The sequence below is a fragment of the Pelodiscus sinensis genome, chromosome 5, assembly GCF_052426305.1.
Source record: "Pelodiscus sinensis isolate ZL-2025 chromosome 5, ASM5242630v1, whole genome shotgun sequence".
NCBI classification, from domain to species: domain Eukaryota; kingdom Metazoa; phylum Chordata; order Testudines; family Trionychidae; genus Pelodiscus; species Pelodiscus sinensis.
This window is the reverse complement of record NC_143056.1, coordinates 110,154,234-110,169,826: the sequence shown is the minus strand read 5'-3', so window position 1 is coordinate 110,169,826 and position 15,593 is coordinate 110,154,234. Positions and strand designations below refer to the sequence as shown.

Sequence of the window (15,593 nt, the reverse complement as noted above, 5' to 3'; positions counted from 1 at the left end):
TTGGTAGTGGTCTGCTGTTAGTGTGAAACCAAGGTAACTGTGATGAGCTGGATGAATGATAACGTGAAAGTATGCGTCCTGTAGGTCAAGGGCTGTGAACCAGTTCCCCATATCCAATGCCAGAATAATTGTGGTTAGCGTGACCATCTAGAAGCACTGCTTCCTGAGAAATTTGTTTAGTTTGCAGAGATCAAGGATTGGCCTCCAACCCCCGCCCTTTCCTCTGTCAGGAAATACTTGGAGTAGAACCCCCTTCTGTGGAATTCTTTGGGTACGCTCTCTATAGCTCCAAGCAACAAGAGACGATCAACCTCCTGTCTTAGCAGGGTCTCAATAGGGGGTCCCTGAAGGAGGACAGGGCAGGAGGTAAGGTGTGGGGGGAATGTAGAAGTAAAGGGGATAGTATATCCTGTACGGATTATCTCCAGCACCCAGTGGTCTGACGTTATGGACTCCCAGTGTGGTAGGAAGGGGTGCAAACTAAGGATGTTTATTATTTTACTAGTCGAGTAGTCGATGGAATTTTCATCGACTACTCACCTAGTCAATAGGTACTTCCACATTCATCCTTTGAAATGTATAAGAGCCCTCACTGGGGCTCTTCAAGATGTTTCCCCCCGTGGGTGCTCCACTGTCGGTGTCAGATTCGTCCTTGCACTACGTATTAGAAACTTTCAAGCAGTCATCAAGCAGGCTGCACATGTGCGAGTGAAGAGCAGCATTCCCACCTTTAAGTAGCACGTGCAGCCTGCTTTTCCCTCTATTTCTTCTTTGACGCCTTCCAACTTATGCAAGGCTAAAAGCCTGGAGACTGAAGCTTTCCTCGTATCAGGCATCAGCACCCAGAATAAAGCTGGAACCAACAGTCCAAAACAGCTAAGAAATTAAACCTACACTAAGCTAAATATCAATGATGACCAAATTAAATACAAGAAAAACAATTTATCAGAAAGGGAGAATACTCTCAGAAGCAACCTAACATGCTCGGACTACTAACCATAGGCAGTAAGAAGGGACCAGAGAGCACCTGGGATATCTCCACCATTTATATCACCACATGTAAACCACTAGGGAAAAAAATCTCTGACTCTGGTGTACTAGGTAAAAATGCACCTGAAGTGGAGAGACTATGGACACCAATCGCTCAAAGAAGAAAAAATGGTTACCTACTTTTCTGTAATTGTTGTTTGCACATATCTATTGAATTGTAGATGTATGAGTATATCTACCACAGATTGTTGGAGATAGTGCACAGACCTTTTGGTATCTTATGCCACTGCCATCAATAGCCATATCAGTTTCTTCATACTAAAAAAATTCCAATAGACAGGAGAAGGAGGGAGGGTCATAGAATGGACTTGTGCACTGTATCTTGAAGAACAAAGTTACAGAAAAGTAGATAAAAGGGAGTTACTCACCTTGTGCAGTAACGAGTGTTCTTCGAGATGTGTGTCCCCGTGGGTGCTCCACTCTAGGTGAAGGGTTGCCCTGAGCCGCAGATCGGAGCTTTGTATAGCAGTTTCCCCTGTTGAGCCACGCATGCCCAGGAGGCGTCTCGAGCCCTTCCCGCCTCCTGAGGAGCGTGACTCAACCCCCTCCCTTTCAGTTCCTCGTCTCCGCCCGAGAATTTTGACTCCGAGCAGAGGGGAGGTAGGGAGAGTCGTGGAGCACCCACGGGGACACACATCTCGAAGAACACTCGTTACTGCACAAGGTGAGTAACTCCCTTTTCTTCTTCGAGTAGTGTCCCCGTGGGTGCTCCACTGTAGGTGACTACAAAGCAGTATTCAATGTAAGGCTGGAGGGAGCCGGAGTCATTGTTTAGCAGTGGTGGAGAGCACTGCTGTGGCAACTGCTGAATCGCTCTTGAGTTGAGGAAGGATAGCGTAGTGTTTAGCAAAAGTATGGTCTGAAGACCATGTTGCTGCTCGGTAAATGTCTCTTAAGGGGACATTGCCCAGAAAGGCTGTAGAAGCGGCCGTGGCTCGAGTAGAATGCTCTTGTGGTGGGCATTGTAGTGGTCTATTGCCCAGAGAGTGACATTTGATTATACATGTCGATATCCACTTTGAGATTCATTGCGATGATATTGGTGTTCCCTTGGATCGTTCAGCAATGGAAATAAAAAGTCTTTCGGATTTACGAAATGGTTTTGTTCTTTCTAGGAAGAAGGCCAGAGCCCTCCGGATGTCCAGAGTGTGCAGGCTGGCGTCTGTCTGTGAAGAATGCGGTTTTGGGAAAAAGGTAGGTAATACGATGGGTTCGTTGAGATGGAATTCTGTACATATCTTGGGCAAAAACGTGGGATAGGGTCTCAGTATTACCCTATCCTTAGTGAAAACTGTGTAAGGAGGTTCTGACATTAGTGCTCCGAGTTCGCTCACCCTCCTGACGGAGGTAATGGCTAATAGGAAGCAGACTTTCATAAAAAGGAAGGGAAGTGGTACTGTTGCCAGTGGCTCAAAGGGAGGTCTGGTGAGGCAGTTCAAAACAAGATTTAGGTCCCATAAAGGGGGTGGGGCCTTATGTGGTGGGTACACATTCTGGAGTCCCTTGAGGAATCTCTTCGTAATAGGATGGTTAAAAATAGAGAAGCCGTGTACTGAGGTATGAAATGCTGCTATTGCAGCGAGGTGTACTCTTAAAGAGGAGATTGACAGTCCTGATGCCTTAAGCTCCAGAGTGTAATCCAGGATGGTATTTAGTAGTGAGGCACAGGGTTCCACCTTGGCTCGCTGACACCAATGACAGAAACGTGTCCATTTCTGTTGATAAGTTTTCCGAGTAGACTGTCTCCTGCTATGGAGGAGGATGTCTTTTACTCGCTGGGAGCAGCGCTCTTCTACCTCCGAGAACCAGAGAGAAGCCATGCGTGAAGGTGCAGAGTACTGAGTTGTGGATGCAGTATCTTGCCATTGTCCTGAGATAGTAGGTCCATCCGGTATGGTAGTGGGTGGGGTGGCTGGACCGCTAGCCTGTGAAGGTACGGGTACCAGGTTTGGCGCGACCATGATGGTGCAATCAGGATGACTAGGGCTTTGTCTCTCAGGATCTTGCGCAGAACTCTTGGGATGAGCGGTATGGGAGGAAAGGCGTAGTGTAGGGGGGCTGTCCATTTGGTTAGGAAGGCATCCCCCAGAGAGTGTTTGCCAAGTCCCGCACACGAGCAGAATTGGGGACATTTGGTGTTCTGGGTAGAAGCGAAGAGGTCTATCAATGGCCATCCCCATTGATGAAAAATTGAGTTCGCCAGCTCCGTATGTAACTCCCATTCGTGGTCCTTGGTGAAGTTTCGGCTGAGGGAGTCTGCTTTGGTATTGTTCACTCCGGGCAGGTATGATGCTATAAGGGTGACTTGGTTGCGGATACACGCATTCCACAGGCGAATAGCCTCCGTGCGTAACGAGCGGGAGCGGGCTCCACCCTGCCTGTTTATGTAGAACATCGTACAGATATTGTCTGTTAGGATGCGGACTGTGTGATTGGCGATGTCGGAGGCAAAGTGTGCACAGGCATTTCTTACTGCTCTCAATTCGAGGAGATTGATATGTAAGAGTGTCTCGTTTGGGGACCACCTGCCTTGAACTTTGTGGCCATCCATATGTGCGCCCCAGCCGAGCAGGGAAGCGTCTGTGGTGATTTGAATAGTGGGTTCGATTTGTTGGAACGGAACCCCCACCAGAAGATTGTTTGGCACTGTCCACCATCGTAAGGATACGAGCACGTCTGGTGGGATAGTAACCGTTTTGTTTCGAGGGTGTCGTGATGGGACATAAACGGCCGCAATCCAAAGCTGGAAACATCGGAAGTGCAGACGAGCGTGGTGGACTACGTAGGTGGTGGAAGCCATGTGTCCCATTAGTTGGAGGCATGTAAGTATTGTGGTGGTAGGAACTGCGAGCATCCCGTTTATAATTTTTTGCATGGTTGCAAACCGTTGAGGTAGGTATGCTCGGGCTGTAAGTGAGTTCAGGCGTGCGCCAATGAACTCTATATCTTGAACCGGGTACAGAATCGATTTGTCTTGGTTGATTAGAAGACCTAGATGACTGAGGAGGGCCGTGGTCGTAAGTATCATAGCGGCAGTTTCGGTGTATGAGGATCCTTTTAGAAGGCAATCATCCAGGTAGGGAAATATGATGACGTTCTGGCGTCTGAGATACGCGGTTACGACCGCCAGTACCTTGGAAAATACCCTCGGGGCTGATGAGAGGCCGAGGGGAAGAACCTTGTACTGGAAATGGTCCAGTCCCAACGTGAAGCGTAGGTAGCGTCTGTGGGCGGGGTGGATGGTTACATGGAAATAGGCATCTTGGAGGTTGAGGGCTGCGAACCAGTCCCCTCGATCTAGCGCAGGAATGATTGCAGAAAGAGTGACCATCTTGAAACGCTGTCTCTTGAGAAATTTGTTCAGTTTGCGGAGATCCAATATAGGTCTCCAGCCCCCCGTTCTTTTTTCGGTCAGGAAATAATTCGCGTAAAACCCCCTCCCGTGGAACTCTCGAGGTACCCTTTCTATAGCCCCAATGGCAAGGAGTCGATTGACCTCTTGTTTTAGAAGGTTCTCGTGAGAGTGGTCCCTGAAAAGGGACGGGGTAGGGGGAAGGGTAGGGGGAATAGAAATAAAAGGGATGGTATAGCCCACTCGAATTATCTCTAGGACCCAGCGGTCCGATGTTATGGATTCCCACTGTGGGAGGAAGGCAAGCAAACGGTGGTTGAATAGATGGCCATGTTGAGGTGCGAGATCAAGTGGAAGGTCTTGCAGACCCTCGACCAAATGTTCAAATTTGCTGCTTAGATGGTTGGTTGGCTGGCGGGCGGGCTTGGTTGGGTCGCCTTCTGGGACCTCGCTGTCTTGGTCTGTTGTCCTCATAAGGCCTCTGTGGTCGATTGTATTGTCCATATCGGTATCGATTATATGAATTATATGGAGTGTATCGTCTGCGTTTATATGGTGGCGTGCCCATGCCTAGCGTGCGGAGTGTGGACTTAGAATTTTTGCTGTTATGGAGTATTTCATCCGTACTAGCTGCAAATAGCTTTTGTTTGTCAAATGGCAAGTCCTCCACTTTGGGCTGGAGTTCGCGTGGGACTCCAGATGACTGGAGCCAAGAGGCTCTACGCATCACCACCGCTGTAGCTGTGACTCGGGCTGCAGTGTCAGCTACATCCATTGCCATTTGGAGAGCGGCGCGGGCGATCATATGGCCCTCATGAACTATTGATTTTAAGATGGGTCTTTTGGAGTCGGGGAGATGTGCCATTAGTTCTCCCAGTTTTGAATAGTTGTCAAAGTTGTGATTTGCTAAGAGAGCAGAGTAATTTGATATTCTGAGTTGTAGGGTTGAAGAGGAGTATACTTTCTTGCCAAAGGAGTCCAACTTTTTGTGGTCCTTGTCTGCATTGCCCGTCTTATACTGTGGAAACTTCGCTCGTTGTTGTACTGAGTCCACGACCAGTGAATTAGGTTGTGGGTGAGTGAAGAGAAAATCGTTGTCTTTTGAGGGGACAAAGTACTTTCTGTCAATTTTCCTGTTAGTTGGTTGGTTAGATGCAGGGGTCTTCCAGAGGTCTTCTGAAGTCTCCATGATTGCCTCGTCTATAGGTAGGGCAATCTTGCCCTGTAGTGTCGGATGTAGATTCTTTAACAATTGATATTGTTTCTTCTGCACCTCTTGCAGGGAGACATTCTGGCTTGTCGCTACTCTCTTGAATAGTTCTTGGAACTGTTTCAGATCGTCAATCGTTCCAGTGTCTGATGGTACTACGGCGTCCTCTGGTTGTGCATCAAGGGCATCAGAGTGTGTGATGTTTACTGACTGAGTATCTGAGTCGTTTGAGATTCGTTCCACCTCATCCTCCGAAAAACTTGCTGGAGTTAGGGGTTGTGGCCGAGGCAAACTTCTCCGGGATGCAATGGAACGAGGTGGGGAGCGGTGTCCATATGGCTCCCAGTGTTCCCACGGTCCCCATTGTGGTGGATAAGGTGGAGGTGGGTAAGGCCAGTATGGGTGCCATGGGCCATGTTGTGGCAGAGCCCTATAATGGTGAGAACGAGCCTTCCCAGGTGATGGATGTCGTGAGGAATAGACCGTGTGGTGGTCATCATCAGGAAGGGGAGCGTCGTGGAGAGACGACGGTGACATCGATCTGGGTGGGGATCGCCTTGACGGAGACCACTCAGGAGAGTAAGAAGTAGAGGGCAGGCACAGATAATGATGTCCACTGTATGGATCAGTCTCTTGTTGGGACTGATCCCTAGGAGCCTTATCTGGATGCTTGTCAGGCTGTGGGAGGACCAGTGGAACATCTGTTGTTGCCAGAGGGTTGGTAGGCTGCCCATCGTTTTGCTGCGGTGCCGTGGCTTTAAGAGGCACTGCAGCTTTAAGGCGCGATGTAGGTTTCGGCGCTGCGGAGGCTTGGAGCAGCGCCGGGGCTGGAAGCGGTGCCGGGCTTGCAAGCGGCACCGCAGTTTGAATCGGCGCCGGCTTCTCATGCCGTGCCGGCTGCTGAGGACGGTCCCGGGGTGCCGCAGAGGCTAGAAGCGGTGCCGGGACTGAAAGCGGTGCCGCGCTTGCAAGCGGCACCGCGGTTTGAAGCGGCGGCGGCTTTTCATGCCGCGCCGGCTGTTTGGAGCGCTCCTGGGGCCGCTCAGCTGTTGAGCGCCCCGATACCGGCGCGGAGTGGGAGGATCGTCCCGAAGCCTTTGTGGCAGGGGACTTCCCATGCTGGTGCGTCTCTCCTGTATGTTTGGGAGAGGAAGAGGCTGGGAGAGAGCGGGATGCCCTGGGTCTCGGGGTATTTTTGGAAGGCTGCAGAGGCTCTTGCTGCGGTGCGGATTGTTCTCTCGCAGGCTGCAGCGCTTTTTCAAATAAAATCATCCTGAGGCGGAGCTCACGGTCTTTTCTGGCTCTCGCCGTCAGGGAATTGCAGTGGGTACAGTTGTGGGGAGAGTGAGTCTCCCCCAAACATCGTATACAGTCTGAGTGGCCGTCTGAAGCCGGCATTGGGTCCCGGCATTGAGCGCACTTTTTAAACCCTGAGGAGCCGGACATTGCAGGCTCTCTCGGTGTTGAAATTACTATATTGTTATAGTTTATGTGGTTTACTTCTTGTCCTTCTTTTTTTTAAAAAGTCTTTATGTGTTTCTTGTTTGACAGGCGGGAGAAAGCTGGTTCAGCAGAGTCTCGGTCTGAGGTAAGTTCAAGCCCCCCCTGAGGGGGGGATTTAACTAATCTATTTTTCCTATTTCTAGTTTTTTTGTTTTTTTTTTTATAAAGAAACAGGGAAAGAGTAACTAGGATGACAGGGGAAGCTAAACTATGCCTAAATTAGTAAAAGGAAAGCAGTCAGATAATCTGACAGGGAGCTCCTAACTGCTCCGTCCGCTGACGAGGGCGGTTGAAGAGGAACTGAAAGGGAGGGGGTTGAGTCACGCTCCTCAGGAGGCGGGAAGGGCTCGAGACGCCTCCTGGGCATGCGTGGCTCAACAGGGAAAACTGCTATACAAAGCTCCGATCTGCGGCTCAGGGCAACCCTTCACCTACAGTGGAGCACCCACGGGGACACTACTCGAAGAAGAACCATTTTTTCTTCCTTGAGTAAATGCACGTCCATTTCACAGCACTCTAAATTGGCAGTGGGCTTAGAGACTTCTCTAACAAAAATCGAAGGGGTACTCATCCAAATGTGGCATTGATGAGAAATAGTATAGAGCGGCAAAAGCAAGGAGCAATGACTAAGCTGATACCTTACAAATATTCATAATGGTAATCCTAGCCAAAATGGCCACAGAAGCCACCTGCTATCTTGTCATGTGAACACTTTATTGGGAGATGCAAAATTGTCAAACAAGAAGCATAAATGAATAATCTGAAAATCCAGGCAGAGATCTCGGTGGAGACCATATGGCCCTTTAATCTGTCTGAAATCATAATGAAGAACTGAGAGGAAGAACTGAATAATTTAATTCACCCCAAGTAAAAAGCTGAAGGGCTTCTAACATCTAAAGTATAGTGTTTTTCCTCTATTTTGCTCAATTGAGACTTTGGAAGGAATGTTGGTAAATACATTATTTGACTCATGTGAAACTGGGAAACCAATTTAGACAGGAATTTAGGGTCAGGCCAAGGAAAACCCTGGTACCTAAAGAAAATTGTATAGAGGAATATTGATAATAAAGCTGATCCCAAAAATCTGAGATGCCAAGAATGGACTACTCTCCTGGATGAGGTTATTACTTTCATTGACAGGTAGAACAGAACAAGTTGCTAGTGGTTCAAGGAGGTGGGGGACTCATCATCTCTGCACCAAATTTTAACCTCATTGTGGAACTGGATAATGAACCTGTGGGTATAATTTAAGCAAATGCTATAGAAAGCTACGAGTACGTTGTTTAAACAAACGTATGTATTGCAATGGCAGAAAAAAATTCTGTGTGTCTGAAAACTAGGTACTGGGGGGTACTTATTTTTTTAAAGGGGTAACTTTATAAAAGAAGGTTGAGAAACACTGCTCTACACCAATGAGGACATGCTCAGCGTGTGTCCTCCAAGCCTGGGTCTGAATGGGGGAAAAGAGCTGCTTCCATAAGAATTATTTTGAGCTGCTGTTCAATCTCTATAAGCATTCTAGGGTGAAATCTGAGGCAAATCTGATAGTGATCCCTTTGGAGACTCTCCCTGAAGCACCTAATACAGAAAAAATGCAAATCGCTCTTTAGCGTATACTTTTCACAGACCAGTTTTTGAACCCCAAGGACTGCAGCATGGCATGGCTCTGGGGAGTCAGAAAAAAAGGGAAGGAGGGATTCCCTTAACAAAAATAATACTAACTATAAGAAAAACTCTAACTAGGATTGACTACATACACGCAAATAGAAGTGTTTACAAGAGAGAGGGCTACAAGAAGTCCAAACCTACATTTGTTGGCAATAAGAAGGAACCAAGGGAGTAGTAGGCTCAATATTAGAGGATCAATATGGGAGGTCATGAAAATGCAGGCTCAATATTGGAAGTTATGAAAATGCAACTCCAGGGGGAACCAAGACCAAGCCAACGGATGCTATGGGAAACTCTTCCAGCCACCGTATGTGCGCCCATGTAGACACCTGATTAGAATTGACATGAGCAAACACTTGAAGAACTTCTTTTCTCCATCCTTTCACTAGTAGGGGGCAAAGAAAAAAAAATCTGCCGTGACATCTTGACAGGCCCCAAAACAGCCTTATTAATTGGGAGAGATATCCTAGAAGGCTTTACCAAGGCCAAAATGTCCACAAATCCATGTGTGATCTTTTCCTGTTCTGGCTGGACATCTACAGCTACAGCCATGCTCCTCAACAAGTCTTGATGAGCTCTAAAGTGATGCAAGGAGGAGAGGTAGATTCAGACACTTCCTCAGCGGGTGACTACAAATAGGCTAAAGGTTGTAGACAATGTCCCTCCTCCAATTCCTCAATAGGGAATTTCCAAGCACTCTGCTCTGCTTGCACAATACTGATCCCAGTACCGTGGAGAAGGAGGATGGTGAGTTTCTTTCTGATGTTCCTAGTGCTTGGTTGATGTAGAAGGTGAGAAGGGAGTAGAGAGGTTATGAAATATGGAGGGAAGCCTAAGTGGGGCCACTGCTATAGAGGCAGTGTGTAAGCCTCTGATTCTTAGAATGCTGAAGTTGGTATGTTGATTGACAGGCAACATAAAAGAGAAAATATTTTAGTCCAATAAAGAGTCTGTTTCTTCTGACCATAGGGTAGCTTAACCCCCTTTTCTAGATTTGGAATCTCTCTTGCTGGTGATGAAGTTGCTGCTATTTCCCACCACCCCACTTGCAAGGTTATTTTACAATGGTTAAATTTAATTTACTATGCCAATAGGAGGTTTACCTTGCAGCATTGTATTCTTGATGAGATCTCTTGCCATTACTGCGTTCCCACCTAGAAGATGACTGTTCAATAGGTGGCAGGCCAGAAGCTCCTGACGTTCGTCTCAACTGTGGTGTTGGTAAACTATTCCTGCTATTTAATCCCTGTTGAATAAGTTAACAATAGTTAAAACTTCTCTTATTGAAACAGATGTTTCATAATGTATTATTTCTACTGGGAGTGTATGAAATTATTTTATAGCTAATCATGTTCAAAGAAGTAGGAAGTATGATATCCTATGTTAGAAAAAAATATTAAAGGCTTGCTTAGAAATATTGCATTGGAGATAAAGTTCTATTTTATTTCTCAATCTTCTCACCCCATAATTTAAAAAAAGTCAAGATATTTGTCCTTAGGAATTCATCTGCTCCAACTATTATACCTCACATGAAGTAATTTATAATTGGAAGAGATCTCTTGTATTATCCAGACAATCTTTTTGCAAACACAGGACTGCTCATTACAGTACATTTTCTAATATTCTTCCTACATAAAAATTTCTAAAGCACCTACAAGACTTCTGAACCTAAGTCCCATTTTCTGAAGTAAAACAAGCTTCTAAGGGTATGTCTACATTGCAAGGTAAACCCACAGTTAATAGGACTCAAGTCAACTGACCCAGGGTTACAGAATCCAGAGCTTGAGAATCTCCACTGACTGTTAATACTATGTTAAGAATTTTCTAACCTGAGTTTGAACTTGAGTCTCTGGCATTCACACTGCAGCATACAAATCTGAGTCAAAACAGCCATATCCCAGACTTTTCAGCGTACTCCCAAAATGCATCCACTGTAGCCATGTCCATTGTGTGCTGTGGGAAAACTACTTTTCATGATGCATTTTAGAGGAAGTTAGAACAGCCCACCAACCCATCTTGCTCAGCAATCATTTTAGTCTGTATACTCCCAGCTACTGGAGCCAGCAACATGGAGCAAGTGCCTTTCAATAAGTTCTATCTTGTATTGTCACTTCTGTGTCATGAAATGGGCTGTGCTTCTGTAAGGTCCTGGGGCACGTTTCAGTAGTGTTGTCTAATCCACCAAAAGCATCTCACAGAATTCATGATGGAGCAGGAGGAGGAGCCTGGCATGATAGACTTAAACTGAATGATGCGGCTAATGACAGACACTGTGTATAGCTGATGATGCTCCCTATGTAGATCAGTGTTTTTGGTGCAGGGCCACAAACACAGAATTGTGAGATCACATTATCATGTAGATCAGGGCTGACCAGCAGTGAGTCCACCTTTTGCATAAAAAAAGCTACATTCTTGGAGCTTTGTAAGTAGCTTGCTCCAACCCTCCAGCATCAAGATACATGCATGAAGGCACCCTTGCCAGTCCAGATGCAGATTGCTACAGCCATCTGGAAGCTGCCTACTGCTGATTGCCAAAGGTCTGTTACAACCATTTTGGTGCTGGGATGGCAATTGTGGGTAAAGTGGTGGAGGCTTCTGAGACAATCAGACATGTGGTTTAATCCATGGTGATAGGCATAAAAGATACTCCAAAAGTATTTGCTGGCATTTATAGAAAGTGATTTCCAAACTTTGTCAGGGTTTTGATGGGACTCATGGAGTACAGGAGTACTAACTCTCAAGGGATTATTATGCAGTCCCTCATGGACAACACAGCTTGATTTATGATTGTCAATGCAGGCTACACTGGGAAAGTTCATGATACCATGGCTTTTTGTTGATCAGAAGTCTACATTCACAGACAGGATAGAATATTTCCCACCAAAAACATCATATATAAAGTTACTGACCCTACTATTATTCTGGGGGCCTCTACATATTCCCTTTTTAGTTTTGGCTTATGAAATCATACCTGATTTAAGAGACCTTGGGAAAAGACAGTTTAATTATTCTCCCCAAAAGTGTAGAATGGTGTTGAATGTGCTTTTGACAGACAAATGTTGATGTGTGCAGACACATTTGGAAGCCAGCGACATTAAAGCTGTCTGCATTAGTATGACTTGCTGTGCTCATCACAATTTTTATGATACCAGACGTGAGCCACTTCCCTCTGGATGGTTTAATGACAGCAAGGAGCTGCTAAATTGAGTTCACTAAGCCAAAAAGTGTACCTACCAAAGCTGGAGCTGGATGTATCTAGGCAAAATAAAACAAGGATGCTTTGTACTCCCGCATTATGGTATGAGTGGAAAAGATGGAAATACTCCTTTATGAATGTGGGGATGGGGTTCAGTACTTGGGGAGGGCCAGAACTTGATTATCAGGCACTGCAGTCATGAATGGCAAGGCGACTTATGAAATGGGAGTAGGGAACAATTCTTATATGGATTCATATAAGAAAATGATTGTAGTGCAAACTGATGTATCTAACTTTATAGAGGAATACCATTTGCTTACTAATTTCTAAGGGTACGTATACACAGCAGCGTTATTTCATAATAACTGATGTTATTCTGAAATAATATACAGGCAGTCCCCGGGTTACATGGATCCGACTTACATCGGATCCCTACTTACAAACGGGGTGAGGCAACTCCGCACTAGCTGCTTCCCCCAAGCAAACCAGGGAGATGCGAAGCTAGCGCCCTCCCCCCAACAGACCAGGGAGATGCGGAGCGGCTTCTCTCAGCAGACAAAGGACTTGAGAATAAAGGACTGAGGGAAGTGAGGTGTGGGAGAATAAAACTGAGCTCTGGAGAAATGTTTGGCTAGAGTTTCCCCTACAATATGTACCAGTTCCGACTTACATACAAATTCAACTTAAGAACAAACCTACAGTCCCTATCTTGTAGATAACCCGGGGACTGCCTGTAATGCGCATCTACACTACAAGCCTTTATTTCATAATAACGTCACGCTGGAGGACTTCTTATCATGGTAACCCTCATTTCACGAGGAGTAAGGAACACAGAAGGAAGTGTGTTCTTCCTTCAATTTCCTGCTGTGTAGACAGTGCTAAAAAGCTGAAGAAGCTATTTCAACTTAAGCTACGCGATTGACATAACTGAAATTGCATAGCTTAATTCAACTTTAGCCCTGCTGTGTAGATGTACCCGAATAGTCCCTGAACGTGTGTCTATCTTTACTATTTTAAATACACATGTGATGCAGTGAATAATAAACTTCCTTAATGGAATAAAAAGATTTTTCTATAAAAATATATTATAAAAGTACAACGTTCGCCCATTGTAAAGCAGGTTAGTTGCTATTACCACACCAAAACACCAGAAACTACAGGATCTCTCTCAAAAAAATTGTAAGAACGAGTACTAGCTGTAAAACTATGAATAAAACAAACTCATCAGTGCACGTCCCCAGCCCTCTATTCTTGTTTCTCATCTTATTCCATTTATTCTGTGCTTGGCACTAGGAGAAGGGGCTAGAGGCATCCAAGAGGCATGGGGCAAAGTTCCTCTGAGCAGTAACTCATGAGGCCAATTGCATGGGCTACTGGCCATAGAGTTTTAAAAGTTTTTCTGGACTGCATCCCAAGGTATCACACAGGGGACTTAGGCCATGGTGTGGATGATGCAGCAGGAGCCAATAATCTAGCAGTCATTTTTTATATCAGCTGCTCACATTGTTCTCTCTGCTGACCTCTATCCTATGCTCAAGGTGTGCAGCCAACTTTAGCCTTTTTTTTTTTTGCCTCTCAGCATGCCTTTTCTCTAGCTGTAAATCGCTCTGGTTTTGATACTGTCCCTGCTTTTTGGCACTGTCCAGAAGTTCAACCATAAGTTCACCACTGAAACTCTTCCTCTTGGAACTGTCTGTGAAGGTACTTTGGTCCAGGATGGCACCACACTGAGTGAGCTGGGAAGGTACTGCAGCCAAAAGAGTTTGAGAGGCCTGGAACAGGACAAGACACAGAGGGATACTGTTTCAAATAGCTCACTGCAGGAGCACAGGAAAAAAAATCTTTGGCTATGTCTACACTACAAGGTTTTTGCACAATAAACAGCCATTTCTGAGCAAAAACCCGCATAGTGTCCACACCTCAAGCAAATTTTTGCACTCACAAAAAATACAGTATATCAACAGGACAGAGGGCTTTTGCTGGTAGAGTTATTCCTCTCCCCAGGAGGAATAACTCCTTTTTGCGCTACAGCTCTCATGCAGAAAGGCATATGTGCAGAAAAAGCACAGGTGTTCTGATGGCCATCCTGTTATTGGAAAACAGAGCTTTCTTGCGCAAGAGCCTCCATATAGTGTGGACGCTCTCTTGCGCAAAAGCACATCACTTTTGTGATGCGCTTTTGATGTGTGGACGCACTTTTGTGCAAGAAGGTTTTGCGGAAGATCTCTTCCGCAAAAAGCTTCTTGCGCAAAAACCCTGCAGTGTAGACAAAGTCTTTGTGAAATTTCAAAGACATAAAATATGTTTTTCCAAACAAAACTTCAGTACATGGTGAGAGGGATGCTTCTGTCCACAGAGGCTTCCTGGATACAGCCTGGTTAATTAGAGTCAAAAGTTAAAAATTCAATTTTTTAAGCCAATGTAGAACTACTTGGGCTGAGAGGACTGTTGGTGGTCTTGTGACAAAAAGCTTTTTCTCTCACTTCAGGCTTTCCACATTTTGGAGGACACACAGTAGTTGTGGTGTCTGACTGGCCAAGGGAGATGTTATTTCAACATGCTGGTGGGATACCTGCAGGGTTTACAACTCAAATATTCAAACATACAGCGAATGATTAGCACATCTGAGTGGACTGGCCTGGTCAGCTACCAAGGTGGCCCTGGAAAACACATCCTTTCCTGAAATGTTACTATTTGTCTGGAGAGCTTTGGGAAAACACTGCATCTATCAACACCTGAGACTTGGTTAGAATTCTTGAGGGATTCAATGGAATGCTGTATTAGCTTCCACGTGACTTAGCCATGTATGACTGCATGAAAAAATACTTAATTCCATGGCCACCTCTTTAAACTTCCTCTTCCCAGTACATCTCTGGATGCACTTTAAAACAAATTTAGGGCAAATGCTTGTGTCACTTACACCAACCTTTACCTGAAAGAGACTAGATCTGCAAATGGAACACACTTCCACCTCCTCCTGACCACAGCTTACAATTTCAACATGGCTTAGTACACCACTGAGTGGTTACAGAACAACAAATTTACAAGTATGGCACTGTGAGAGAGTCAGTTTTAAGAAATGGGAATGCCCTAGCAAAAATCTGTCCTTTCCAGTAAAAATACACTTTTAAGGATTTTTACTATTTGCATGTCCTGCTCATCATTTTGAGGGGGTGGGGAGAGCCACACCACTGGGACACAATCTGCTATTAGGGAATAAAGGCTGCTAGCTGGCTCTTCTAATAAGCTTTGCATTGTTCATAGAATGGAAATTCCTCCCATTTCTGTATTAATAAATAGTATAATGGAGCCACAAATAAGAGGCTCCAGGACAGTGTCCCACCTGTGTCTCCTGCAGGCTCTGCAGTGGCCTGTTCCTTGGGAGGCATCAAACAGTTCCTCTGAGTACAACTCCAGAACATGCTGCAGAGACTCCTGTGGGATTAGTTTCAGTAACAGTGTCACTGTATTGGCATCACTCTGCTGCTGGCATCCATCATTCCCCATGCTGTATTCTGGGTCCAGTGGGGTGCCATCCTAGCTGATCATGTCATCATGCATCACTGATGGCTCTGTGCTTGGCACACTGTCAAACTCATCTGAAAATGGGTACT

At 45.7% G+C, this 15,593-nt stretch overlaps 1 protein-coding gene across 3 annotated transcripts in view; it reads right to left on the bottom strand.

The window, feature by feature from the left end:
- Positions 1 to 15,593, bottom strand: part of PDE3B (phosphodiesterase 3B) — a 264,706-nt gene that overhangs the window by 128,074 nt on the left and 121,039 nt on the right. For all 3 annotated transcript variants that reach the window (XM_089778646.1, XM_006126299.5, XM_089778647.1), the window contains one exon: positions 9,887 to 10,029. In XM_089778646.1, the coding sequence (XP_089634772.1) occupies positions 9,887 to 10,029 (143 nt within the window). The remainder of the gene's footprint in view (positions 1 to 9,886; positions 10,030 to 15,593) is intronic.